Source organism: Colius striatus, chromosome 22, assembly GCF_028858725.1.
Source record: "Colius striatus isolate bColStr4 chromosome 22, bColStr4.1.hap1, whole genome shotgun sequence".
Classification (NCBI taxonomy): Eukaryota; Metazoa; Chordata; class Aves; order Coliiformes; family Coliidae; genus Colius; species Colius striatus.
In genome coordinates this window covers 7,486,537-7,513,384 of record NC_084780.1, presented here as the reverse complement: position 1 = coordinate 7,513,384, position 26,848 = coordinate 7,486,537, and the positions used below count along the sequence as shown (strand labels likewise).

The window sequence follows — 26,848 nt, the reverse complement described above, 5'->3', positions numbered from 1 at the left end:
AAGACAAACAAAACACAGTGTTTTTAATGAGTCCTTTAAATAAACCTGCTATGTTTGAAGTTTTAAGCCATGAGGGAGTGGCTTCTTCTAGGCACACGATGTGCAGACTCGGTTGCCAGAGATGTTAAGAGTAAAGGTCTAGAAAGAGCAGCCAAGAGTGGCCACAATAAGCTGAACTCTTTAGTCCTGAAGCATCCCAAAGCCTGTCTCCACACAGCATGGGCCAGTGGGTAATATCCACAATTCTAGATCAACTTTCATATGAAATCAAAAGCTGACAGTGCAAGGCAGCAGGAGAGGCTGATTTGTCTCCTCTACCTTCACCAGTCCAAAGTTGCACCCAGTTTAAATTGCTCATTTAAGCACCTGTGTAATCCACTGCAACATGGAAACCCCAAACTGGAAAGACAAAGTTGAAACCAGGAACTGTGGGCCCTCAGAAATGATTGGTTTGGATCCAGGATGCTGGGATTTCTCTCTTAGTCTTTCTCATGCTCCCAAGACACAGAACAGAGCTGAGACTGATGGACACAGCACAAGTAGCACCAGAGGGGCTTCCTTGAGAGTTCAAAGCTGTGCAGGCAGCATGGGGAGGGGATTAATAAAGCCCCAGCTCAGTGGCCAGGCAGCATCTCTAAGCAAGGGGGAACTTTTAACATTCCTTTTTAATTTACCAAATCAAGAAAAAGCCCCAAATGAGGTGAAGTGTTAATGAGAAAGAAGGATGGCCACTTGGTAAGCTTGGGTTGGCATGGTTGCTCAAGGGAGGCAATTTCCTACACATCCACTCCCTAAGAGAGCCAAACCCTTCTTCACCAGGGTAAAAAACTTGGCATCCAGGTCTAGTTCTGTGTGGGAAAAGATGGGGAAGGTTCCATTTTCCCTGCTGGCTCCTCAACAGGAGTTCACAGAGGGTGAGCAGGCAGGATCACTCCTGCCACCCGAGAAGAAGCAACCCTTTCTGCTACCTGGGAATATAACCAGCCTGGCAAAGCTCATGGGAGATTGTTCATCAGCCAGTCAGGGGTATTCCTAACCAGATCTACCCTATGAGAACAACAGCCTGCTCCAAGACAAATTCTTGGGCTGTGGCCATCTCCAACCTGGGCCAATGTGCCTGGTAGGAAGAGCTGCAAAGGTTGTTCTACTTCCACAAGAAAGAAGCAATCACAATAGGGAGAGACCTCAATTAGAAATGATTCAACAGGAGACAAATCAGATGATCAGATTCAGGTGTGGAAGGGAAACAAACACTTCAGAGGATCAGTATCACCGAAAGGCAAATTCCCTCATTTGATACTAATGCCTTTTGCTTACTTGGGTGAAGGAGTGTTTGTGTTAATCACATCCCAGTCTCCATCCTGGCTGTTAGGGCAACAAATCCCAGGAGAAGAGGAAGCCAAAACACTCTAGCTTGTTCATTGATAAAATCAGAGTGAAGACACCCAAAACTGAGCGTCCAGCAGGTCCCAAAGCCTTCCAGAGTCAGAGCACGCTGGAGCAAACCTGGCAGCCATTGTCCACACCAATGAGTCCACCTCTGGGACGCGGCCACTAAGGCTTTGATGCCACTGAAGGCTCAGCTGGAGCCTCCTGTCAGGCTTTGCTTGGGGAGTAGATACCAGGGAAGATGGGCACAGGCTGACACTGAGCCAGGGAGGATTTGTATCACCTCACCATGTGCAGGGACACAGATGCTCCTGGGACAGCATCACACACAGCTCCACAGCAATGACTTTGGAAGCCAATGCACAGTGTAGACACGTTCACATCCCAAGAGCCAGCACTGGAGACTCATTCTGACAGACACTTCATCCCAAATAAGAACAAACAAAAAGGAAGGTGCATAACATGGTTCTGCTTTCATAGTGTGACATAGCCCTGAAGAATTGATGGGTTTAGGCTGATCTCCTTTATTTATCCCAAAAGAGAGATCTATCAGAAGGCACCCTCAGTGTCTTTTCTGAGTCTTTCAATAACTCACTGCCCTACCTCAGACTTCAGCTCCATTGACCACTGCCTGCATCTCTGCAAGGGCAGCAGGGCTCTGATGCAGGCATCTCCTGAAGAAGTGACTTGCACCTAACAAACTGACCACTGCAGAGCCACAACCACCACATACCACAACCCAGCCTGGCCCTGGGCTGTCAGTCCCACGTGCCTGTGGCACCTGAAGCACTATAAGCAACACATCTGCAAGCAGAACTAACACAAGGTCAGCCAAGGGTGCATTAAAAGTCACATCCTCTACTGCTGCTTCTCCTTACCACCACCTGATGACCAAGGAGGATGTAGAAACCCTTTTTCCCTGACAGGGCTGAATTGCAACATTTTGTTTAGCTAAAAGCTGGCAAGTTCCAGATGACACACTGTTCACTTGGGTTGTGCTGCAAGTACCACCCATCAGAGGAAATGGTTAAAGGCAAGAAGATGTGTGTGGTGCTCACCAGCTGCTGAAACCACTGCTGTTGCCAGTTTCCAGGGTGAAAGGCTGCAGATCTGTGGGATGTCACAGAAGCACAAAAAGGAGAAGGGTTCCAGAGGGAGCCCTGGACACTAAGAAGACTCCCTCCAGCTCTGTCAAGTAAGACTCACTCCAGGGAGCTGTGTTGTGGCAAAGTGAGAGTGTTGCTCATTTGAGATTTGCCTTCAGGAAGAAGCCACCAGGACAACCCATGAACATCTGAGCCCAGCACAGATACACCAAGCTTGGAAACCTTCCAGGTATGACATAATGCTTACAAAGGCTTCAGCCCCTGAGTGGTTTAGAGAGAAGTATGTCTGGAAGGGACAGCAGAAGGTCTCTCTCCACTCACTGAGGCAGCATCATAACAACAGGGGTGGTAGAAGAAAATATACTCCAGGAGGAAGTTTCTCAGAGCAAGTCAGTGCTGTTCAACCTCTAGACCTGAACAAACAGTGCAAAGTTAATATTTCATCACTAGAAGCAGTACCATGGGCTGAGTAAAACCCCACAGGAGGGTTCAGTTTAGCATTGAATGCTTTTGGGGTTTTCTTTCCCCAAAACTTACAGGTGCTAAACTGCTCATCAGCTAGCTGGAGGAAAACTGCCAACAGCAGCTGGAGCTGCTCCTGTAAATGGAAGGACTCTGAGAGATGGCTGTTAAAGAGACAGCTCTCCCATGCCTTACACCCCCAAAGCCAGCTCAGTAAATGGGAGAATCACACAATCAAGGATAGCTCCAGAAATTAAGTAACTCTGTGATCAAGTGCAGAGGGATTGTTCAGCACAGACAGTTGGACAGTCCTTGCACACTCTGCATGCAATATCTAAGTGCCACTCTCGCTACCTGAGGACACCCAATGACCTGTCCACAGCCACTGCATCACACAACAGCTTTGTACTGTCACAGACAGACCCAGTGGATCACAGGTCCCACTGTAATCACTCTCACAGCAATGGAAATGGTCCCTCTGCATCACCTCTGAATGCACAGAAACTATCTAGCCCTTGCCTTGCTCATAGGGGTGGTTTGCTCACCTGCAGACAACATACCCACCTACACAGAAAGGTCCCAGCATGAAAACTGAACACAGAATGTCCAAAAGGAGAACTACCAGGATAGGAAGAAGAGAGTCCCAAAACAGGGAAGTACCAGCAGCTGTTACCCACAGCTGAGCCCTCCTCCTGCAGGCAGAGGTTAACAATGGGATGCCTACAAGCAAACCTCTCCCTACTCAAAGATCAGGCTACCCAAATGAAGATGGAGCCCTCCAAGTGCAGAATCCTCCAACCACAAACAGTTCCACACAGCAAAGAGCCTCCAGATACAGCCCTGACCTGTGTCTGAACACCTCATCCCAGCAAAGGCACAGGCCAAGGCCAGCAGTGACCTGGCAGATGCTTTACAAGGGCTGAGAGCCTTCCAAATAAGGATGGGTTTTTTCCAGAGGACAACTCCTTAGCACGTTTCCAATGCTTTAAAGGACAACTGCTGCCAACCTCATCTCCCCTGAGTCAAAAGCAAACTGCTCTCTGAACTAATCCAGCAGCGAGTTTCAGGAGAAGCAGGGAGGTGTGTCCCAGCCAAATCAGATTTGCTCAGGGGACACAGCCCCAGCTGAGCCTAACGACTGGAAGCCCAACATTTCCACACCAGAACCAGTTCTGCCAGATGAGCCATGCCCCAAGCCAGGAGAAGTGTATAAATGGAACCCCTCCCTGACCGTAGGGCACCCGGCTCTGGAGAGGATTCCTCTCACAACAGCAGGGCTCCTTCTCTCCAGAAAACGCTGTTAATTCTCCAAATGACCCTTCCAAAGCAATGGCCAAGCCTACAGCTGTGAGTGCTGTGCAGTGCAGAGCAGGGCTTGCTTTGGAGACACCCTTCTTGCCTGGGAATCACCTCCCAAAGCAACATTTGCCCTGGAGGGAAGCCAGCTGCAGCCCAATGTCTAATCATCCTGCCAACCCTCCCACTGCACTTTTCTGCTCTTCTACTCAGAAATTCCCTAGAACAAGTTACTTCCAGTTTATGTAACGTGTCTGTTTCCTAGTTCCAGAGGAATTACAGAGCTTCTGACAGCAGCAAGCCACTGCCACCAATGCTTTGGGCTGGCCAGGGCTAATGCTGCATGTGTTAAACATGAAGTAAGTGGCCACATGGGAAGTTCAGGCTTCGTGACAGTATGCTAACAGGACCAGTGATGTTTCTTGGGATGCACACTCTGGGATGTACCTTTGCTCCATGCCAAATGAGGGAGGCTGAACAGAGAATTAGCCAGAGAAACCTGGAAATCAGCATTCAGATGGGAAAAGGGATGATTTGGCTCACACTGCTGACTGTGAGGGGGGATCTTGGTATCTACATCACACCTTGGGTCAATGGCTCAACAACCTTTGGTGTGAGTTAGGACAGAGGCTGTGAGCCCTGTTAGTTAGTCTCACACTTATGCTGCAGTATTTCAATTCTCTTTTGGACCAGTGACCTCCAGGAATGAGTTCATGAGCTTCTAAGGGTTTGTGTGCCAAGCTGCCATGTCTGTCTAGGAGCTGTGGTGACTTCTGCCTGGTGCAGAGCAGGTCCTGTATGACAGTGATGCAGCAGCAGTGGTGCAGTAGCCCCTGGGAACACTTGTGGAAGATGCAGGCCTTCCTTCTCCAGCCTAATAAAAACTGTCACCTTCCACTGCAATGTTCTGCAGTTCTAAACCTGCAAGCCACAGCCTCACAAGACTTTGGTTTGTCAGACCAAGGACTGTGGCAGAATCTGGCTGGTGCTCCAGAGCTGGAGGCAGCGTAGCCATCAGCATCAGGGCAGCTTTGAATCAGCATCACTGAACACCATCAAAGCCCCAGTAGGGGTTTTTCTCAGTGAGAGCTCTGCTGCATTGCACAGATGTATCAGCTTGGGAGTGTCTGAGCTCACACATGTCCCATCGTTGCAGGCAACATTTACAAGAAGGGACTTGATGCTAACTGGGGCATGAAGGACCATCCTCTATGCCTGCTTAATTCCCAACCCCAATGGGACTGCATGCTCAGGATGGGAAGGAATTGAATTTCCTGGTAGATTATTCCCATTTGGCTATTTATCTGAATTTCTGACTCCTTTTTTTTTCCTGGAACCTAACTCAAACCTTTTGGGTGAATGAAGGAAGGGCTGGGTGGAAAGAGAGAGGTGAACACAACTGCTCTGCAGGTTTTCAGCCCTGCTCTGACACCCTCAGGAACCAACTCCTTCAATGGGAGTTGATTAGGTTTGTTTTCTGCCAAAACAAAGCAAGGAGAGGCACCCAAACTGCACACCAGGCTTCCTGCTCTTCACCTCCCCATCCTCATCTTGCAAAGGATCTGTCAGCTAATGCCATTACAGAGACTGGGGGGGCTCATCAGTTAATGCCACCATAGAGACTGGGGGGCTCATCAGTTAATGCCACCATAGAGATTGGGGGTTACATCAGTTAATGCCACCACAGAGATTGGGGGGCTCATCAGTTAATGCCACCATAGAGACTGGGGGGCTCATCAGTTAATGCCACCATAGAGATTGGGGGTTACATCAGTTAATGCCACCATAGAGATTGGGGGGCTCATCAGTTAATGCCACCACAGAGACTGGGGGGGCTCATCAGTTAATGCCACCATAGAGACTGGGGGTTACATCAGTTAATGCCACCATAGAGATTGGGGGGCTCATCAGTTAATGCCACCACAGAGACTGGGGGGGCTCATCAGTTAATGCCACCATAGAGACTGGGGGGCTCATCAGTTAATGCCACCAAAGAGACTGGGGGGATCATCTTGCCCAACCTCACACAGCTCCAGCAGAGATAGCCACACTGAGTATTGGTTCCCAATCACAACCTAGGACAAGAAATAAGCCCTTTAAGCGTGTGACTCATCTGACCCATTTCAGACTCAGGACACAATGAGGTGTGCACTGCCCAGCACATCTCCAGTGGCTACAGAGCAGCTCAGGTGACTGCCTCTGGGGGACAAACCTCCACAGCAAGGGGCCACTTTTCCTCACACCCAGCCCACCGCAGAAGCCTTGAACTTACTTGGAGCTGGTCTGAGCCTGTCCATAAACCACGTCCTGCTTGCAGCTCATCACGGGCTGGGCATAGACCACATCGGGTTTGTTGCTTGAGGGGCAGGAGAGGGCCCGTGCTGGCATTTTTTTACTTGTCCTGGTAGTTCCCTGCTGGGTGCTGCAGCTGCTGTAGATGCTTTGGCGGTTCAAGGTCGCCTTGTGCTCTGCCCGGCCTCCGACCTGACTCTTCCTCAGCGTGCCCCGCGGCGCTTCGCAGTAGAGGTCGGGCTCGCTCCTGCTGCTCTTGATGTTCTGCACGAAGCAGTAGTCGCTGCCAGCCCTGGGGGGGCTGCACACAGCCTTGTAGTGCTTGCTGCCCCAGCCCTCCATCTGGCTGTAGGAGCTGTAGCGCCTGTTCTCCGCCTCCCGCTTCAGGGTCCCGTTGTACAGCTGCTCGGGGAGAGAACAGGAGACAAACCATCAGGAAACAGCAGCCTCACACCAGCAAAGGCCAGGCCTGGCTGGGTGTCGTGGGGATCAGGTCCCTGTGTCTCTCGGGTGTTTTTAGTGGCACAACATTTGCAGGAGGTTGCACCTTGCAAAGGGGACAAAGCCTGTCCCACACACACTGACCAGGACATCCCAGAGCTTGAACGCTCAAACCTTACCCTGGCATTAGAGCAAATGCCTCATTTCCAACACATGGGCTTTAACCCAGCCTGCAATTAGAGGAGCTCACACCACATCTCTTGCCATTCCAGAGAATGATGCCCCATTCTGACCTGCCAGCACTGCCTGCATTCGTTTCTAACTCCCTGATGCTGTTTTCACTGAGTCCCAGCAGGGTGGGAGCTGGAAGGGCCCTGAAGAGCTGCTCCACCTGCTAAAGCAGGTTCCCCTCCATCTGGGGCGCAGGAACGTGTCCAGGTGGGGCTTTATTTCCATGGCATGAGGTGTGAAGAACCTGTGCCTGGTGCAACACTTGTCACTGAAAAAACTCCACATTCCCTAACCTACAAACACCACGTGACAGGGAAATTGGTCCCTTCCTCGGGCTCACCCTGAGTGCTGCTGCTCTGCCCCAGCTTCACCCCAGCCCCAAGCACATGCAGCATCATCCCTGTCTCCAATACTCTGCAGAATTGTCATTATGTTAATTAATTGAGCCAAATACTTCCATTAACAAAGTGATCTCCAGGAATGCAGCAAATCCTCTCTGCTGGGTCCCAGAGAGCTGCACATGTAGCGGCTGAAAGCTCTGGTGAGGGTTACCCAGCAGGCACAACATCTGGGGGAGAGGAAACCCTTCAGTGCAGCTCTGCTGACAGCCACATTGCTCTGGCATTTGAGCACCCATCTGAGGCATTTGCCATACTTTCATCCTGCAGGTTTGCATCTGAACAGGTCAATGGCTGGAAGGGGAGGAAAGGGGAACTGCTTCCCCCTGTATTTACTGCAGAGGACACAGAGACCTGGCAGTACAGCAGCACAGCAGGTAACAGGTTTGGTGCACCAAGCACAGCTCCCAGGGGGTTGGAAGAAGAATTTGCATGCAATAAGAGGAGAAAAGATGAGGCACAGGGGGAAGTGCAATGAGTTTCAGAGGCTCTCCTGGCAGTGGGACAAGCCCACTGAGGTTTCCAGAAGAGCCATGCACAGAGGTTCTGTCCATCCTGGTTTTGCTTTGGATGCAGCACACAAGCAGCAAAGTGACCTGTCATGAAGTCACTGCACATTAGGATCTCCCTCCTCCTAAGGGTAATACCATCCTCATTCTTTTTCTGTTCATTTTCTTGGGTTCAGGAGCACTCAGGACAGGGAGGGACAGCACAGGGCTGCAACAGGAAGGTGCAGGGTAGACTTTGCTGCTTGGTGGAGCGAGCATCCCCGCTGCCAGGGCTCTGTGGCTGGAGCACGGTGCAGCAGCTCCTTAGATCTGAGCCCTGTCGTTTTTCTTTATGAGTCAGTATAAGCTGGGATTATTTTGCAGGGCTGTCAGAAACTTGGCAGAGCTGTGGGAGCCCCTGGGCATTTGCTGAAACCAATTCAGCTAACCATGGAAGAGCTAGCTTGTTATTTATCTAAAGCCATTGTTTGTGCAGTGTGCTCCTGTGGGCTCTCTGCCAGCAGGAGGGGCCAGGGAAGGTGTGAGTGTGGCTGTGTTTATAGAGGCAGAATTATCAATTCTACATTTCCTGATGTGTTTTATAGTGGCACACAGCATTGTCCTCTCTCTTGCCAGCCCTGAGATGGGTGAAGCAAAGTGGCTGCCTGTTTGGAAAGACACCTTTCTGCAACACAGGGAGCCCTGAGTGGCAAGTCAGTGCAGGTCCTGGCAGGGCGGGGAAGCCTTTTGCAAACTCATGGGAAAATAGTTCCCGTGTGATGTGAAGCTCATTACCAAAGTCAGAGCATGGCTTTTATTGCTGATTCTACCAGATGCTTGGCTGAGCCCATTTTAATCTCTTTCAAGTGGCATGGACCTAATTGGTATCTTAGAATTCCTCTTTGCAGCAGGAGCCTGATCCAAAGCCTCCCAATCGATGAGGAGCCTCCTGCCAGCCTCAGTGGGTTTCAGAGCTGCTTGCCAAACAGTGCCTATGAACCCTTGCACAGACACAGCTGACCCCATGGCCTCTTGATCTCAGCCAAGTGCCGTGTCTGGGCTTTGAGAGCAGCTATTTCCCAGAGCACAGCCCGGGTGCCTGCTTCAGATCTTCACCAAGCCAAGTCACAGATGTTCATTTGTAACGCTGGAGCAAAGGTGGCTGAGGGAATGGAGTTCCCATGTTGTGATCTCTCTGCTGGATGCAGCCATCAGCGAGACAGGATGCCCAGCAAGGGAGAAGTGAGGCACTCTGCTGTCTGCAGAAGTGATGACATCTCTGAAGGTGAAGGTGATGCTATTACACAGTCTGTGGTTTAAAGAGCCTCCTGACAAGGATCTCATAACTTTTGCTGATGCCATTATGTGTGTGGGGTGAGCTCTCCCCATGCAGAACAGCATTAGTGAAAGGAAATAATCAATCTCTCACCTTCAGACCTCATAAACCACTCAGATTTCCCAACTCCCTGCATCGCTTCTGCCCACTGCTTGGGGGTGTTTGCATGGTGGGGGGTGGCCCAGACCCACGTCTCCTCCCTTTAGGAGCACAGAGAAATGCTGGAAAAGGCAAGGAAGCCCCTCAAAGTGGGGTGGAGACAGAAAGCAGTGATTCCCTCTGCACTGCAGGGTGTGGAACCCCTTGCACAGGCTGTCACCAAGACCCCTCAGGTCCCGTGGAGAGAAGCCAGGTCAGCTTGGTGGGTGTCTCAGCCAGACACGGTCACGCAGGGACAGTCCCCTGCATTGTAGGGTGCAGGAGGATGCTCACATGCAGCTGGGCAATGCTGACATCCTCAGCTTCTCCTCTGTCCTGTGAAACAGGCCTGCATGTTTGAGGCCAAGCCTTGGGAGCCAGTCATTCATATTAAAAGAAGGGAGGAAAGGCAGGGAAGATGAGCACTGATAGCACACAGGAGCTCTTATCAGGCCCAAGGAGTAAAGGCTTTCCTTCACTGGCAGCAGCAAAGACCTGCCTTTAAAGTAAGAAGCATTTGTGGGTCACCAGCTCCCAGACTGCAATATGGGCCCATTTTAAGAACATCAACTGGAACATCCAACAGTCACCTCAGACAGGTGAAGAAATCTCTTTCATGTCTTGCTTCAACTGGAACAAAACTGGTGGCAGAGAGAGAGTCAAAGTGGAGTTATCCCAGTCGGTGACTGTGAGCCCTTTCTGTCTTTTCCTTCCATGAACCCTTTTGTTTGACAGTTAAAGTCCCTTTCCAGAGAGCAGCAGAAGTGCAGAGCAAGATGCACCAGCCCCAGGAATCGCCCTCCAATCTCAGCCCTGTCCATGTCAGGGGCCCTCCCAGCTAACTGGGTGTTTCTGACTCCTGCATCTAAGGACGCCATCAGTTCATTACCCAGCTCTAATTCTTCCCCTCGCAATTTGTTTGTTTCTAGAGCAGCAGACAGAGAGAAGTCAAGGACTCGGTATAAACACGTCAGGAGCAGGTTTCTCCCAGGCTGGAGGGCAAAGCAGAGGCAATGCAACAGGGCAGCGTCCCACCCTGAGTGATGGGTGGGGAAAACTCCTGGTGCTGCTTGCGAAACGCCTCAGCTGCTGCCTGCTGCACTGCAGGGAGGGAGAACTGCAAAACCAGCAAATCTGTTGTTGATCCATCTCTGAAATGCTCTCTCCCACCTCCCCTGGCTGCTGCCTTTCCGTTTGCTTTTTCATCCGGTGCCTTTAACGCTGCTGAGATTTAGCTCGTGATGGTTCAGTTGGTTCTGTCCAGGGAAGGGAATGTCCAGCTCGCTCCTGCTAAACCTCAAAACCTGGGGTCTGCTGGAGCAATCATGTGCAACAACTCTAAGTCTTGGTTGTCTTTGCTTTATTTTGGGGCTTCTTTTAAACCTAAATGTGCCCTCCCAGCAAATGACAAGTGTTGTCCTGAAATCCTTGTGGAATAAAGCTCCCACTGCTGATGAGAGACTTTAGTCCGTGGAGGCGAAGCCAGCCTGGGATGACAGGGAGTGTTCCTGCCTCGTGGCAAACACCTCTCATGCAGATAATGCATTTGGGAGAGAAAGCTCTGCAACTTTCTCCCACAGAGAACATTTGCTTAAGAATCTACATAGAGCCTGTAAGTGCAGAGGGATCACCAAAGTGCCATAACGGACGGGAGTGCTCCAGAAGCCGAGCTGGCTGAGCCAGGGCTGCATAGAGCCCGAGACCCCAACCCCACTGGCCCAGCAGCCACTGGTCCCCAACTGTTATGTGCCAGGATCCAACTCAGTTAACTGTTTCAATCAGAGCAGCATCAGATGTGCCAAATATTCCTCGGGCTGGCAGCAGGGCTGCTCTCAGGAATGTTGCTCACCACAAGCCCCAGGCAGAGGGCAGCTCTGTGGGGATGATGATCTGCCCTCCCTGCTGCAGGCAGAGCAGCCCAAGGTCCAGGATGTGCCTCCTTCCCTACCCAGCCCACCAGAGGCTCGTTTGCCCCTTGTTTGGGCAGTGCTGGGGGAAGGGGGCACGCTGTGGCTTACACCCACATCAGGACAGTGCGTTTCCCCTCCTGGAAGCAGCAGCATGGAGAGGTTGGGTGTGCTGCTGTGCCTCCTCTTGATCCTGCATCATGGTGGCAGTGCCAAAGCTGGCATGGGAACTGGGCAATCTGAGAGATGCTATGGAGCAGCAACATGGACATGGATTGCCTGTTACACCTTTCTAACTCCAGAAGTGCTAAGAGTCATTTTCCTGAGCACTCCACTGGGTCACTCCAGTGTGATACCTGAATTTGGCTTCTCAGAGACACCCACAGCATCAGTTCCAGCTAGAAAGCAGTCCAGCAATTTCATCTTTTAAAACAAGACCTAGATTTGCTTTATCTGATCTTTGTTTTCATGTCTTACAGCCCCAGAATTACAAACAGGAAACATTTTGTAGAAAGCCTCAAATCTGCACAGGCTTCAGAGAGAAAGTTCACCCAAGCTGGAGGCTGCTGGTGGATATGTGTAAAGCTTGACTATCTGGAAGAAGCAAAGTGGAAGAGGTTCCTCAGTGAGGTTGGGGAGTATGGTGTCTGTTAAGCCTGTTAAGCAGATTTAGGCTTGAGGTTATAAGTTCCAATGTGCCAATGGCACTTGGGACTCATTGCCCCTAACTGCAGTCATCTGCCTGTTAGGTGACTGCTCCCATCCAGCTACCAGTGGAAGGAGACAGGCATCCAGAGGGGCTGATTCATCCTGACCTGACAGATCTCCAAGATAGGGGAGATGAATCACCTCCTCTACCTCTCTCTTTGTTGGCTGTGGGAGGAGTCCAGACGACTTGTTCAGTCTAAAGGGCTGATTTTCAGATAGACACAGTCAGGTAAGACAAATGTACTGTGAATCCTTCACAAACCACAGACCCTTTTCCTAAAGTGGCTCAGGTCCTGAAGCCCTTTCCCAAACATTTGTAGGATTAAAGGACTGTGAGACAGGTTTGGAGAAAGACCTTCCCTCATCAGTAAATGCAGGAGAGCCCTTCATAGAAAAGCCATGAGCTGCATGGTCCATGGTGAACCAGAAGTGACTGAGCTGCATGGTCCATGGTGAACCAGAAGTGACTGAGCTGCTGTGTCCATGGCACTCTAATGGAGACCAGGGTCTTTGTGATTACCTTACAAACTGTTCACTAGAACACTAACATTGCTGGATTGAAATCCCCAGCAGCCAGTGGCATTTCTAGCTACCCAGCATTTGTCCAGCTATTGCAATGATTGGGAAGAAGGATCAGGAATGAACAAAAGGAAACCATAATCCTCACACCAGCAACACTACCTGCAGCTGCACCTTGCCAGCATGAGCACGAGCTGGAGGGGCAACTGCAGAGCTGGGGCTTAGCTTCCTCTCTCTTTAACAAAAGAAGACCCCAGCAACCAGAAACTACTGGAATGGCTGGAACAGAGCAGCTCTGCTTAGACAAAGCATAACAAACTCGATTCCAGAATCCCAACAGACAAGCAGCAATACACCCCTGAAACAAAACATCACAATGATTTGACTTGTGAAGCTCAGAGACTCCACCTCTGGCACGGGAGGTCCCTCAGTTGCAAATTTCTGGTGTCCACAAAACCAATCTGGGATGCATCACTGCCTCCTTGCCATGCTTAGACCCTTGTGCAAGGGCTCACCACTGCCTCAGTGATGGAGACAGAACGCTGCCTGGATGGACCTCTGCTCTGACCCATCACAGTCACTCTTTTGGTGTTAGACCAGGCAGAAACACCACTGCCTGGCATCTAACCAGCTCAGCAAACAACACTGGGACAAGTCAACAGACAGTCTGTAAATCAAACTGGCAAAGGCATGCCAGTGCTCCCTGTCCCGCCTGGTGGACGTGATGCAGGCAGCAAGCCCAGAGATGCAAACCTAGCAAGTGACATGCTGCCTTGAAGCAAGCAAGCTGCACCAAAGCCATTAAGAAAGGAACAGATAAATCCCTCTGAAGCTGAGGAATGCTGATGCTAGGAACAGGCAGAGGATCTGGCAGCTACCAGGAAAAGCTTCAGCCCTCTGTGTGTGTGCTTTAAGCCAACATAGGTGCCTTTTCAGCCCTTTGATGGAGCTGCTTTGCAGTCCCACAGTTGTTGAAAGGAGCCCATTCTTTTTCCCACATTCAAATCTCTGTGAGTTGCTCCTTTATAGTTGATGAAAACCAAGGAAGGACACAGGTCTGAGGTGAAGGGCAACACAAGCACAAGCTGTCCCAATAGATGACAGAGTGGTTTGGAGTGACTCCCAGTGTGCAAAGAGTCTGTCACTGAGGACAAGACCAGGGCTGCTGTGGGATGTATAAACTCAGATGGCACAAAGTGCTGTCTCACCTGTGCTTTTTCTGTCAGTCACCTCTTTTCCAGGATCAGAGAATATCTGCAAAGGGTCTGCACTAGCATTGAGCTTGGGAATAGCAACACAGTTATAATGCAAACCCTCCAGGCATCACCACTCAGCCACGTGAAGGTTGTTCAGAGAGGTTTTGGTACATGGAGATGACAATGGAAACTGTCCAAGGTGAGCAATGGATGTGCTCCAGACTTGAACCGAGCTGTAAGATTCTGAACCCATGACTGATCCTTCAGATAGCTTCAAACCTCTTCTGCCCTATGGATGTAAAGCCACAAAACCAAACAAAACCTTGTCCACACTAAAATCCCCAACCACATACAACACAGACACGGGGTCCTCCATCATCCTGGCACTGGATTCCTTTCTGACAGCCAGAGCCATGCAGAATCTCTCTCAGTCATGTTTCTGAAGTGCTATAACCTTGCCACATGACTGCTCCTGCCAGAGCCAGCTTGCAGGTTACCTCCAGACTATGCCACAGCTCCCAGACCAAAGGGTGTCTTACCGGATAGCCCCAGTTGCTGTTTCCTGATTGGGTTTTGGTGTAGTAGCTGCCCCGGGATGTCCCGTAGCCATAACCATCAGCTAAACCATCATACATGGAACCTGCAAACGGGAGAAGCACAGTCAGCAGGAGCAAGTGGTCTCAGCAGGCACATCTTCAGAGCACAGTGCTGTTTCTTCCTTCCAGTGAGTTTAGTTACTGAAGAGTACCACAGTTAGAGACATCACAGGAATGCAGGAAGGACAGGCAGCACGTCCAGCCCTTGCCATTGAAACTCAGACATTCATTCAAACTGCATCCCATAGCCTCAGGTTTTCAGCACAAGAGCCATAAAATCTGCAGTGGGCAAGAGCAGACAGGGTCAGAGACAGGCCAATGTCTCAGGTCTTTGCTATATGTGAGGAACTGGATGACACTGTGTGCTGGAAGGTGTGAGTGTGGAGCACACCTCTTTTAACCTGACTTGGAGGTATATACAATCTGCCTCTTCCCTGAAGGCAAAACCCACCCATGACCTTTTTGCTAGTCTGGGTTTCCTGGTGTGAATACTGCCAGTCACAGCAACACAACCAGCCTGAGCGTGTTAAACAGTAAATAACAACCATGATGGGTAAATGATGACCGAGTCCATTTACCACCCTGGGGTCTGAACTAGTCAAACACGACAGAAGACCTAATTGCACGGCCTTAAATTGCAGTGTCCAGTCTCTGGGAGGTGACTCTGTGTATTTGTACTTCCTTTTCCTGAGGATTGCATTAGTCTCTGTCATTGTTTCTGGGGCATGAGTTTGAGATCTGAGACCAGAGCTCAGAAATGATTTGTAAAGATGCAAACATCTTGAACTGGGAGAAACCCATCCACCACATCTACTGTTTCCCAATGCTTTCTTCAGAGTGCTTGGCTTTACCTACCCCAGCCCTACCAAAGCCTCTTCCATCCATCTCTCACCAGTCGCCCTCAGCAGTGCAATCTTTGGGTTCCTCCCAGAAGTATTTTACTCAGTGCTACATTCATCACAACATGAAAAAGGACAACGAAGCAAGTCATCCTCTTTCCCCAGTGGAACCCCCTTAACCCTGTGTAAATGCCCCAGCAGAGCTCAGGCTCATCAGGAGCGCTCCGTGTTGTGGCACCCCAAGTCCCGTTATGAGGAAGCACAAACCTTACACCCCAATTAACTTCCAGGGGAAGCTCTGAATGTCTAACAAAGCACCAAATCAGGACTTACCTGTCTCAAGTTATGCACCTAAACTGGTGGGTAATGTCAGAAATATCCTCATCTCTCTGTTTGATAAGACTCATCTCTTAGATAAACTGGATAAGCTTGACCACAAAGGCCCTGAAGCCACTCAGGTCTTCTACAGCCACTGATCCTTGGAATAAATCTGAGTTTATTGCCTTGCCTGAGGCATCCAAGAACCTGTTATGGTGATTTGGTTGGTGGCTGAAAACTCTGCCATTTTTTCTCAGGAAGAGGATTCCTGTAGATCCAGTAGAAATAATGAGATGTGCCTTGTGTCACCAACAAGAGAGGAGCAAGACTGCAGGGATGGCAGGGCCTGAAGGACACCACTGAATGCACAACAGGCCACAGCAGGGTAGTTTCACAGACACACACCTGTGCAGAAACCCACAGGCTCTTGTTTTCCACAGTGCAGAGCTTTGGTGGGCATCATTCCCTATTGACACTCCAGCCCTGATTGCTTCATACCTATTGAGCTGCAAACGACTGCTGCTAAGGCAAGCAAATGGCCATCCAAAGGCAATGGGAGATACAATTCAGCTGTGCCCTTCACCTTGTGCTTCCCTGGCATTTCCCAGAGCCTCCAAATGAGGACATGAGTGTTGGGCTGCAGCAGGAGCAAAGTGGGGCTTCAAGTGGTAGGTTTAGGCTGAGTGACTCACTGAGGGATGGAGTGAGCTAATAACAGCAGTTCTGAGCACAAAGAGAAAGCCATTCTATGCTAAAAGTCTCCTGGGAATTCCTTCCTACAGGCAGTGTCTCCTGTGCAAACCCCATGTAACTGCAGGTGGGAGCACTGGGGAGCATTGTCCTGATGCTCTGAGTGAACAGCTCATAGAATCACAGAATGGTAGGGTTGGAAGGGACCTTTAGAGATCATCTAGTCCAACCCCCCTGCAAGCTTAAACACTTCTCTGCCTGTTTCATCTTGAGAGTCAGCTTGGAGATGTATCACCAGCCCTTTGGGAAAGGAAGAACAGTCTTCTTTTCAACCACCTCAAGGATAAAGACCATACAAACTAGTCACAGGTCTTGAGGATCTGGGATGAAACCAGATCACCTCCTGAAGAAAACATTTTGGCAGGGAGTGGAAATGCTGTGGAGGAAATGTCTCCCTGGTGCTTTTCTCTGTGTTCCTATGTTTGTGTCCCCTTTGTTGACATCCAACCATCTGTTTAGGTCCCTGAAGTGCTCACTTACACTTGGACAAACACAGAGGCAATTAAAACCGCTGTATTAGTAGTAAATAACAGACAGGGGCAGAAAAGATATGGATGAGAATCACTCAGATGAAGCCCAGCCTCACAGCAACCAAGGCTGTGGGCAGAAAATGCCCCTGAGGACTGCTCAGGCACTGGCTGGGCTGTCACAGGGTCTCCTCTCTCCCATCCCCAAATTGTCCTTCCCTCAAGGCATTTCCTTCAACATTTGGTCATCTAAAGTCTCATTCAACCTCAGTGGGACAGTTCCCAAGGGTAGAAAGTAACCACACCAGGATTGCAAGATCTGGCACTTAACCACTGTGAGCCCCACTGTGAGCTCCCCTTGCCCTCATCCTCCTCGCTATCGATGCCATCGATCACTGCAGAGCAAGCTGAGGCTTCCCTCTAACCCAATATGCCTGTGCTTGGTGGGTTATTTACTTTCTTCAAAGGCAGCTTCACACTCCTTGAAGCTGAGAAGCTGATGTGGAGGAGAAGAATTGTGTTAAAAGCTCCATTTTTCGAGCAGGAGAGCTTGAAGCTGGGTACAGAAAGGTAACGAGGGAGCACTGGGGAAATGCATGTGAATAAATATTCATCTGCAGCAGGGAAAGGCAAGACAAGAACCAGGCACTGGTAGTGCAGGCTAGACAAGTTGAATAACACACTATGCACAGCTTTAAAACAATCAGGATGATTAAACATAAGGAAAAACGTAGCAAGAGGCCTGTGGAAGGCACAAAGCAAAGCCTGGATGCCAGGACAGAGGTGTTGGTGAGATCCCAGAAGCTGAGACTCTTACAGCAATGACCAAACTTCATTTCTACCTTCTGAACCACGAGCTAAAGAGGTCTGGTGATTTCCCTGTACCAGTGATCTAAGGTCTGTGGAAGAGTGGGTGGCTGTCACTGAATCATCTCGTGCTGAGGGAAGGTTACTGACGTCTTCAAAAGACTTGCTGTCCCCAAAATCTCCTCTTCCCTTTGCAGCAATGAACCCCCATTAGAGCCAGGTGAGATCTCATTAGAGCTAAGTGGGGTTCTTCCTCTCTCAGCCACAGCCAGCATAGCAAAGCTCTAAATCACAGCTCAGCCCTGAGACAATTGCATGTGATGCTCCTCAGCTGGGCTTCCTCAGATCTTTGCTCCCTGCTCTACCCTGGCAGCCCGTGAGGAGTCACTGGCAGAGCTTTTCTTTAGCCAGAGGACTCTGCAGACTGGTGCTGTTGGCTATGAGGAGCTGGTTCAGCTTGGGCTGCCCTTTTCTCCTGCCATACCACTGAAATTCACGTTCCCTGGAAATTTGCATTGCTCACAAATTCAGAGAGAGCCATCCAGTTACCTGTTCCCATGGTGAGAAGCACAGAGGTGCCCTAGGGCAGGTCCCACAGACCTAAAACCCAAGCAGGGCAGACTCCACAGACCCAAAACTCCAGAGTCACCCTTGGAAACAGCCCACAGCTGCTGTGCTGAGAAGAGGCCCCAGTGGGGCTGCAGGGTTAAGCTGCTTGCAACCAGTTTCTGCTCACTGCCCTAGCCCAGTTCACACCAGTTTGAGTCCACACAAGTCACCTTGCCCTGCTGTGCCTTGTGCACTTACTGGGCAACAGCAGACTGAGAGTGAGTGACCACAACACCTTGATCTGCTGGATTCCAAATAACCAACTGATTCCACGTATCTATCAACTAGCAGGACGTTGAGGGAATGGCTGTTGACCCTCTAAAGAACCTCCAGCTGTAGGATGTGGCCATGCCCAGCCCTGTTACATGCAAGGAGGGCCCATGTTCATGCTCCCCACCCTACAGACATGGGCAGATGTGTTCCTGAATGTGAGGGAAGCTCTGCCCAGTGCTTCAGCTCCTGCTCAAACCACAGATCAAAATGCCACAACACACAGCTGGAGCTGGACCAACACCCAACGAGACACATGCAGGCAACTGTCTGGGTGCAGAGGGAACAAAGCACTCAAACATTGGCTTTGTGAATTCCTCAGCTTGTGCTGCCTTTGAGGAGCATCTCAGAGAAATCATGGGGTGGGAAGCATGTAGCTGATGTTACAGGAGCATCTGAACAGACATCCTCACCTGACAGACACAGGAGCCTGTTTGTAGGCACCATGAATGCTTCTCAGCAGGTCTGCCCAGCTAACCTTCACACCCACAGCAGCAGAAGTCAATACTGGATCAAACCCTGACCCTCTCAGGCTTCAACCAAGGAGAAGACTCTGAGAGTAGATGGCAGCTACTTGCCCTTCTGGGATTCTGTCCAGAAATGCACCGAGAGAGCAGCTGCTGAGGTGAATCAGCCATCGGGACCTTTGTGCTGACCGACCTCCCCACGGTGGGAACGGGATGGCCCCGGCCCCGTGCGTGGAGGCAGCTCCTGGGAGCTGGATGTGACTCAGCTTCCCTGGGACACAGAAACCAGAGCTGCCCATGTCCACGCAATTCCCATTCCCAGGCCCTTTCCCAAAGTGTCTGGAGGAGGGATTTAGCTTCAGCCTGCCAAGCAGAGGCAGGCAGCTTGGGAATCTGTTTGGGGTTGGGTGCTTTTTGTTTCCCAGAGGTTCCACCTGGGCTCTTCTCCAAGCAGAATAATCCCCCCTTCTGCCTCCCTTCATTCCTGCCTCTGGGCAGCAGTGGGAGACCTCTCTCTGCCCCCTTCTCCTTGAAATAACCCCTCCACTGGAAAGGCTGGCTGGCAGTGCACCAGTCCCCACCCAGAGCCTCTCATCTCATCCTGGTTTGTATTTTGTCAGGTCTGGCACCATCACACCTTCAGCAGCAAACCTTCCTGAGGCAGGAGGAGACTTGCAGCTTCCATTTTGGTGGCAGAAGACAGCTCTCCTTGCCCCATTCCCCACCCACCCCTTGGAGCCTACGTCCACAAACACACACCAGAAGAAGAGACAACAGAGATTTGTTCCTGGCAATGCCCATCAGAGGCCACTGCACACATGGGGCTACTCTGTTCCCTGCATTGCAGCCACTGCAACACATAGAGCCAGGATGGCTGCTATTAGAGCACCAGCTCTGAGCACCCAGCAGCCTGGTGCCACTCGGCTTCTCCTGGTAACCCAGCCTGAAAGCAGCCTGTGTCTGGCCCATGACACCTCACCAGCACCAGTTTGTCTCACAGTCCAGCTTGGAAAAGCTGCTGGGCAAGCCCCAGCCCCTGAAGGAGGTGTCAGAGACCGGCCCAGCTCACACAGCATCCCAGCAAACACCCCTCTGCAAGCTGCTCGTTCCACACGCAGCTGAACAGTCCAGCCCCAGCCCCAGCCCCAGCCTCAGCACCCTCTTCTCCCCAAAGCCTTGGGCTTCCCTCTTCCCAGTGGACTGAGCCAGGCCAATGAGATCTGCAGCTGCTGGCAAAGCACTCCCAAAAGCCAGGAGGTTGTGCACTGTGGCTGTTGCAACCCTCTGTGTTTGCAGCTCCCAGCTGGGGTTTACCTCCAAATCTCCCGTTTCTCCAGACACAAGGATGGCAAAAACCCCACTTGAGCAAGAGAGGAAGGTATTCCAGCAGGAAACCTGGCTCCAGGCCTCAGCTGGTTGTGTTCTGTGGCCCACACTCAGTGCATGGAGATGCTTTGGCTGCCCAGACCCCTACACTCCTTTCTACCCATCTGCAAAAGGGGTGTGAAGCATCCCCACGGAACCGACACCACAAGCCGCGGCGGTAAGGAAGGACGTGTCCTAACCCATCTCCCTCCTGCCACTCGTCCTGGGGGGTCCTGGAGGCTCCCCCACTTCTCAGCCTGTAAACGGGAGACGTGCTGGGAGCTTCAGAGGTGAATCCTGAGCTCAGGTCTGTGTGCTGTGTGCAGGCAGAGCTGCCTGCTCTCCACCCACCGCAACGCTCAGGAGGCGGCTGAGCCCCACACCGTTGGCTTTGGCCACGCACGGGAGGGGACGGGGCTGCTGGAGGGTTCCAACCACGGGGACACTCAGAGAGGGAGGATTTACACAGGTCAGGCAGTTCAGTCCAGCTTTAGAGCCGATGGTTACTGCCAGCACACCGGAACGTCCCGGTGCCACGGGGAGGTGCGGTGCTGCAGCGCTCCAGCTCAGCTCCGGCGGGATGCACCCTGCTCTTCACCTTGTCCTAACTCTTCCATCCAGCGCAAAACACCTCGGCATCCCCTGGCCCAGGGTGACCGTCAAAGACACGAACAACTGCTCTGTGCCCCACAAAAGCACCCTGCCCTGCCCCCACAGGGTCCCCCCTCGCTGTCGGTTTTACCTCGGTTGGAGTGGCCCACGCTCGATGACACGGACGACTTCTGCTTCTGCCTCTTCACCGTCATCATCACTTGCTCTTGGACCCGTTGCTTTCCCGTGCCTTTAGTTTTCAGCTTGTGGTCCGAGGGCAGAGCCAGCGTGGAGCTGGCCTGGTCTTGGAAGCACTCATACGCCAAGGCCGTCTTGAGCGGAGAGTGAAGCATGGCTGCAGGCAGAGCGCGGGGCTGGGGGGAGAGGAGAGAGGAGAGGGGGGCTGCACTTCAGCCGAGCTCACACGGCACGAGGCGACGGCGAACGCGGCGCACGCTGGGCTCAATCTCCCGAAGCCCTCCTTGCCATACGTCCCCCCGGCCTCGGGTGTGTGCGGGCTGCTGCTGCCGGCTCGTCTGTGAGCCGACACACCCTCCGCCAGACTGGATATACAGCCCTTCCTGCACACACCCACGCGCTCCCGCTGCAGGGCATGCGGCTCCCGCTGCCCTCGCCCCAGCACGGCCCGAGAGGGGCACGTGGGTACGGGCACCGAGGGATGTGAGCTGGGAGGGCGCGGGGATGGGCTCTGCCGCCCGCTCGGTGAGGTGGCCGGCGAGGGAACGGCGCTCCTGGGCAGCCTTGGGCTGCGGCGTCTCCCACACAGCCTGCTCAGCCTGTGCTTTGTTATTTCCCTTGGTCTAAACTGGAGTGAAACGGTGTCTCTGTGCCAAGAGCCTGGGGATGGCCCCTGCTAGCAGGAGGCAGCATTGCACTGGCCCTGGGTCACAGTGCCCCCTCCTGCTTGGGGTCCAGCCTCCATCCTGCCCAGAGCTCAATGTGCAAAAGGCTTCGTTTCCCTGCACAGCTGAGCCCAGGGCTACAGGGTCCAACTGAAGTAGGGGTCATGCAGCGTCCTGCTGCGCTCGTGGGGCTCCAACCTCTTCCCAAACCACGTCCTCCCATATTTGCACAACATTCCTCTGCTGTGGAGGAATCAGGATGGGCACCAGGGGAAGAGTTGGGCTCAGCTTTGCAAGTAACTTAGGGTAGCACAGAGAAAAATGGGACTTTTAGCAAGCAGAATAGAAGATAAAATGTCAGTACAAGAGGTGACATGCCAGGTTCTGAACCTGAGCAGAGTGTTTTCTCTCTGCCAAGCCACGCTGCAGCAACTCATCTGCAGAGAACCCAACACCTTGGTGCTGGTGGGACCAGTTGCAGGTCACAGCAAGCACTAACACAGCTCCTGCCAAGCCACAAGAGGCTGATATAGGAAAAGAGGTACAAAAGCCATCAGGAGGGAGGCTGAGGGGAGGGTTCACAAGGCAGAAGCTTCCTGAGCCCCCCAGGACTGGGTCAGCACACAGCCCAGAGAGGGGCCAGGAGGAGCAGGCCAGGATGGAGGCTGCTGTAGCAGAGAGGATGTGTGTGGCTTCTCTCCAGTGGGAATCATCAGTGCCTGGGATCTGGCTGCTTTTAACCCTCAGATGCTGGGTCCCTCCTTGAAAGCAAAGTGCTTCATTTCGTTCCCATCCATCCCATGTTTCCCTGGTGCAGTGTGAGCACACAGGGGCCGTGTTTCCTACTCCGTAGGAGCAAGAGCAGTAGCAGAAAGCACAGGCCATGCTGCTGGGGAAGATGAACGTTGTGCACCCTCCTCTTCTGATGCTCCAGGATGCTCCCTCAGTGAAACCCAACAGCAGAAACCTAAACTTTGCCAAAGAGCCACACAGAGCAACTAGAGGCTAATTGCCCTTGGCTCCCTCTCCCCACAGCTCCTGCCTCCTCACCCAGGGGACACAGTGGCTTCACTCTGCTCCATCACCCCACCAGCCAGGGTGAGCTCCTACCCAAGACCAGGTGGCTGATGCCCAACAGAGATGGAGGTGGATTTGCTGTTGCTTCTGTGCACATCACAGAGCAGGAATAAGCCCTGTGAGCTTCCAGTCCAGGCAAGGAACAGCCAGGCAATACCTGGGTGTTGTTTTGCTCTGTCCTACTTGTTTCTCCTGAAAGCTTGTTATCGATGCCAAACGATGTTTTCGCAAATCAATGACAGGCTGTCAGCTCAGGTGGCTCCTGCACAACAAAGTGCCCAGCTCTGACGAAGCTCTAATGTCATTTTTGGCCCCGGGGGAAGGACCAGCCCTCAGCCTGTCCCCACACCGAGAGCCGAGTGTTTATCACATCCCGTCATTTGCTGGCGGATCACACGGATGCTGCGCTCTGGCATCTGCCCTGTTTCATAACTCACCCAAAGTGCTGAGCTGGGCTGCAGAGCTGGGCACAGGGAGCTTCCAGAGGCTTTCAAGAAACAACAGTTTCTTGAGGCGGGTTGGCAGGATCTAGCCCAAGGGAGGGAGTCTCCCAGGGTTTGTGCAACAGGCTCCAAACCCACCTCTAAAAGAGCAAAAAGTACTTAAACGAGGAGTTTACTGCACCTTGATGCAAACTGCTCCTTCTGCTCTGAATCACAGGCTGGGGATGCTTACTTAGCAAGGCACTGGTGAGTGTCATCTGCAGCAAGCCCAGCACAGCAGGGCCCAGCAGCAGAGCCTGCATCTGCCAGCGCCCCGAGCACATTCCCTGTCTGCCTTTCTGTCTGGAGCTCCGAGGCAGCAGCGGGAGCAGGGAGAGCTGGGAGTGGAGGGGAGGGAAAAAAGGCTGAAAAAAAAGAGAAACAAACCCTGTGTGGAAGGGTGGGAGCCACCAGGCAGACTGGAGGGTTACCAAAGCCGGCTAAAGGGGCGCTGGGTGAGTGGAGGGAGCCAGGAGCCCTCGGTGCCGCATGGCGATGGCGTGAGTCACAGCTCACACCCCACACACCCACACGCCTCCTGCATCTGGCCTCTTCAAAGCATTTTTGTACTGAGTGCCTGGGATTCCTGCCAGCTGGCTGATTGCAATCAAAGGGCTCGCTGGCCCAATACCTCTCTCTCCCAGAGTTTGCTGTTCAAACTTGTCAGCGCTCCTGAGCTGAAAGTGGCTGCAAAAGCTGCTGCGGGGGGGAACTGTTGGCCCCCCACAAAACTGGTAACAGGGAGGGCTGCTGTGGTTTATTTTCAGCACCCAGGGTTGTTTCTCCCTCAGGGGGGTGCTCACTAGAAGGGACAGAGGTAGGAGCGCTGGGAATTCTCTGGATTTCCCAGGTTAATGCCATTTTCTGAGCAGTGACTCAGCTTTGCCCCAGCACAGCAGAGAACTCCCAGAGCCTGGCAAGGTTTCTCCAGGAGGAAGCCTTAGCTTTGCTCTGCCTCTTGTGAAAGGCTCTCCTTTCTTCTGAGGGACTAGAAAGTGCCAGAGGAACAGGGCAGATGGAGAGCTCAGATCCAGTGGGGTAACCAGAACCTGGCTGCAAGAGAGCACAGAGCTGCCAAGCAGCAGCCTGCTGAGGCATGTGCATGCGCTGCTCTTGAGCAAAACCTTCCCTCCACCCCTCACACATTCGTGGCACTGACACAGTTTGGGGATGGTGTTGTGAGAGGACGGGAAGGCAGCAGTGCTGGGCAGATCATGGGCTGGCCCTTGGCAAAGCAGGGAGCCTTGACCAAGCCCCAGAGATTTCTAGGAGGGAGCTGGGAGAGGAAAGCGAGGGAAAGGCTGCTTTGTCCCCAGCAGGGAAGGCTGGTTTGTCCCCAGCAGGGAAGGCTGGCTTGTGGGGCTGTGAGGCTGCAGGGTGAAAGCCTTGCGTAATGGGGGTGAAGAACCTGGGAACAACACAACTGCAGCAGTGAGGTGTGTCCCAACAGAAACATGGAGTCGTTTCGATAGGAAGGGACAGACCCTCTGCCCAAGGCAGGGCCAGCTGTGGCAAACCAGGTCGGGACCCAGTTGCTCCAGACCTTGTCCAGTAGAGGTCTGATGGGGATCCCACAGCCTCTCTGGCCTCTCTCACAGTATTTGACCACCATTGTGATGATTTTTTTCCCCCAGGTATCTAAGAGGAATTTCCCTCATCCCAGCTTGCTCCAGTTGCCTCCCTTCCCCGTGCACCTCAACAGATCTGGCTACATCTTCTCTGCATCCTCCAGTTAATTAGCTGCAGAGGGCTATAAGATCCCTCCAAACCTTCCCTTCTTCAGTCTGAACCAACCCAGCTCTTCCAGCCTTTCCTCGTGTGTCCTGTGCTCCACTCCTGACCACCTTGGGGCTGGAGAGCAGACCAAGCCTTTGCCCTTGTCAGCTGGACCTCCATGGGCTCATGTTCCTGGTTCCCTGCTCCTGTTGCCCCTGATTGTGGTAGATGGCACATGTAAAGCACACGAGGGGACACACAGCAGGGCAGGACACCTGTGGGCTGGAGACCACGCTTAAAGCTCTGTGCAGGAACCTGCAAGTGCTTGAGAGCAGGAACAGACTCAGTGTTATCAAGGTTGAGGATACAGGGTTGTCCCTTCTGCCCTTCCCTACCCTCAGACACCCCCAGCCAAACAGCTCCATCCCAGGTCCCACCTTTGATGAGCAACAACATCACAACTCTGATCTGCTTACAGTTCTGAGGGCTGTGCAGGCTTGGCAGCAGCTGAAGAGGGACGTGCTTTGGTCAGCAGGTCACTCTGGAAACAAGCACCAGGAGTGGCCATGCAACTACCAGGGAAGGGCTGGCACTAGGGAGATGCCCCAGGAGGGGAGGATGGTGATGGAGAAGGAAGGAGCTCTGCTTCCCCTCCAGGAGAATGCCATCCAGTTGGCCAGTCCACCCTGTTTTCATCTCTTTGCATCCCCGTCTCACCTGAAGAGCCTCTGCAGAATCAAAGAGCTGTTGATCTCCTCCCATCTCTACCCAAGACTCTCTGCCAAGGCAATATCCAGTTCAGAGTGAGCTCAGGAGGAGATGCACTGAGGGGGAAAATGCTTCACACCAAGACTTAGCACGTGGGACTCTGCTGGCAAAGCCCCTCCTTGCTACAGCCCTTGCCCATCAGCCCAAGAGCAAAGCTTGTTTGAGTGAGTCTGGGTAACAAACTCCTTTGCAGATTGAGTGTCAGGAGACTGCCTGAAGATCCCATCTCAGGATCTCTGGGGCTGGCCCTCTCCCAGGGACTTCCCTGCTGCTGGTGCACCTCAGTGGCAGGTTGTTGTCCTCTCTGCAGCAGAGGACACGTGGGAGGGATGGGTACAACAAGGGACTCCTTGTGCTCACAGAACTTCCCTTCAGTGGTGTGGCAGCCTGTTCTCAGGGACTCATTACCTGAGGTTGCTGCAAGAGCCTTCCCTTGAAAGTGGGCAATGCTGTTGAGATAAGCACAGGAGGTTGGTTTACAAGCCCCACCATGGCCAGTCATGTGGCTGGGGTCTCATGGCCACCTGTGGGAACATGACAGCCCCTCAGCAAGGTTGTCTCCCCAGTACAGGCTGCCAAGGGACAGTGAAACTTGTGTGACCATGTCCAGAAGACCAGACAGGTCTCAGTGGTAAACACCTTCTCCCCAGTTCCATCTGCCTGCTGTGTTTCTCTAGGTCTTGAGGACCACTCAAAGACCTCAACAGTGCTTCTCCTGCTTCTAGATGTTTAATGGCTTGAAGAGTCCCCTCTCTTCATGCCATCCTATATCTGGCAAGTCCAGATGGACCTGGCAGTCAGTGGAGGCAGTGCTTGAGGGTGGCTGGGGTTGGAATATCCACACTCAGATGGAGAAGAGCCCACACTGCCATGAAAACCCCCAGAGATAACCTAAGTGTGCTTTGGAGGCCTTGTGAGGTCCATGAGCGTTACCTGGGTGGTGCCACGTACACGCA

The 26,848-nt window shown here is 52.4% G+C and overlaps 1 protein-coding gene across 1 annotated transcript in view; it reads right to left on the bottom strand.

Annotated features, from left to right (window-relative positions):
* Positions 1-23,430, bottom strand: part of PKP1 (plakophilin 1) — a 38,869-nt gene extending 15,439 nt beyond the window's left edge. Inside the window, exons 1-4 of the mRNA XM_062013680.1 lie at positions 23,364-23,430; positions 21,138-21,360; positions 14,447-14,547; positions 6,526-6,947 (exon numbers count right to left, since the gene is read on the bottom strand). Of these exons, the coding sequence (XP_061869664.1) occupies positions 6,526-6,947; positions 14,447-14,547; positions 21,138-21,339 (725 nt within the window). The 5' untranslated portion in view covers positions 21,340-21,360; positions 23,364-23,430. The remainder of the gene's footprint in view (positions 1-6,525; positions 6,948-14,446; positions 14,548-21,137; positions 21,361-23,363) is intronic.
* Positions 23,431-26,848: the final 3,418 nt, after the last annotated feature.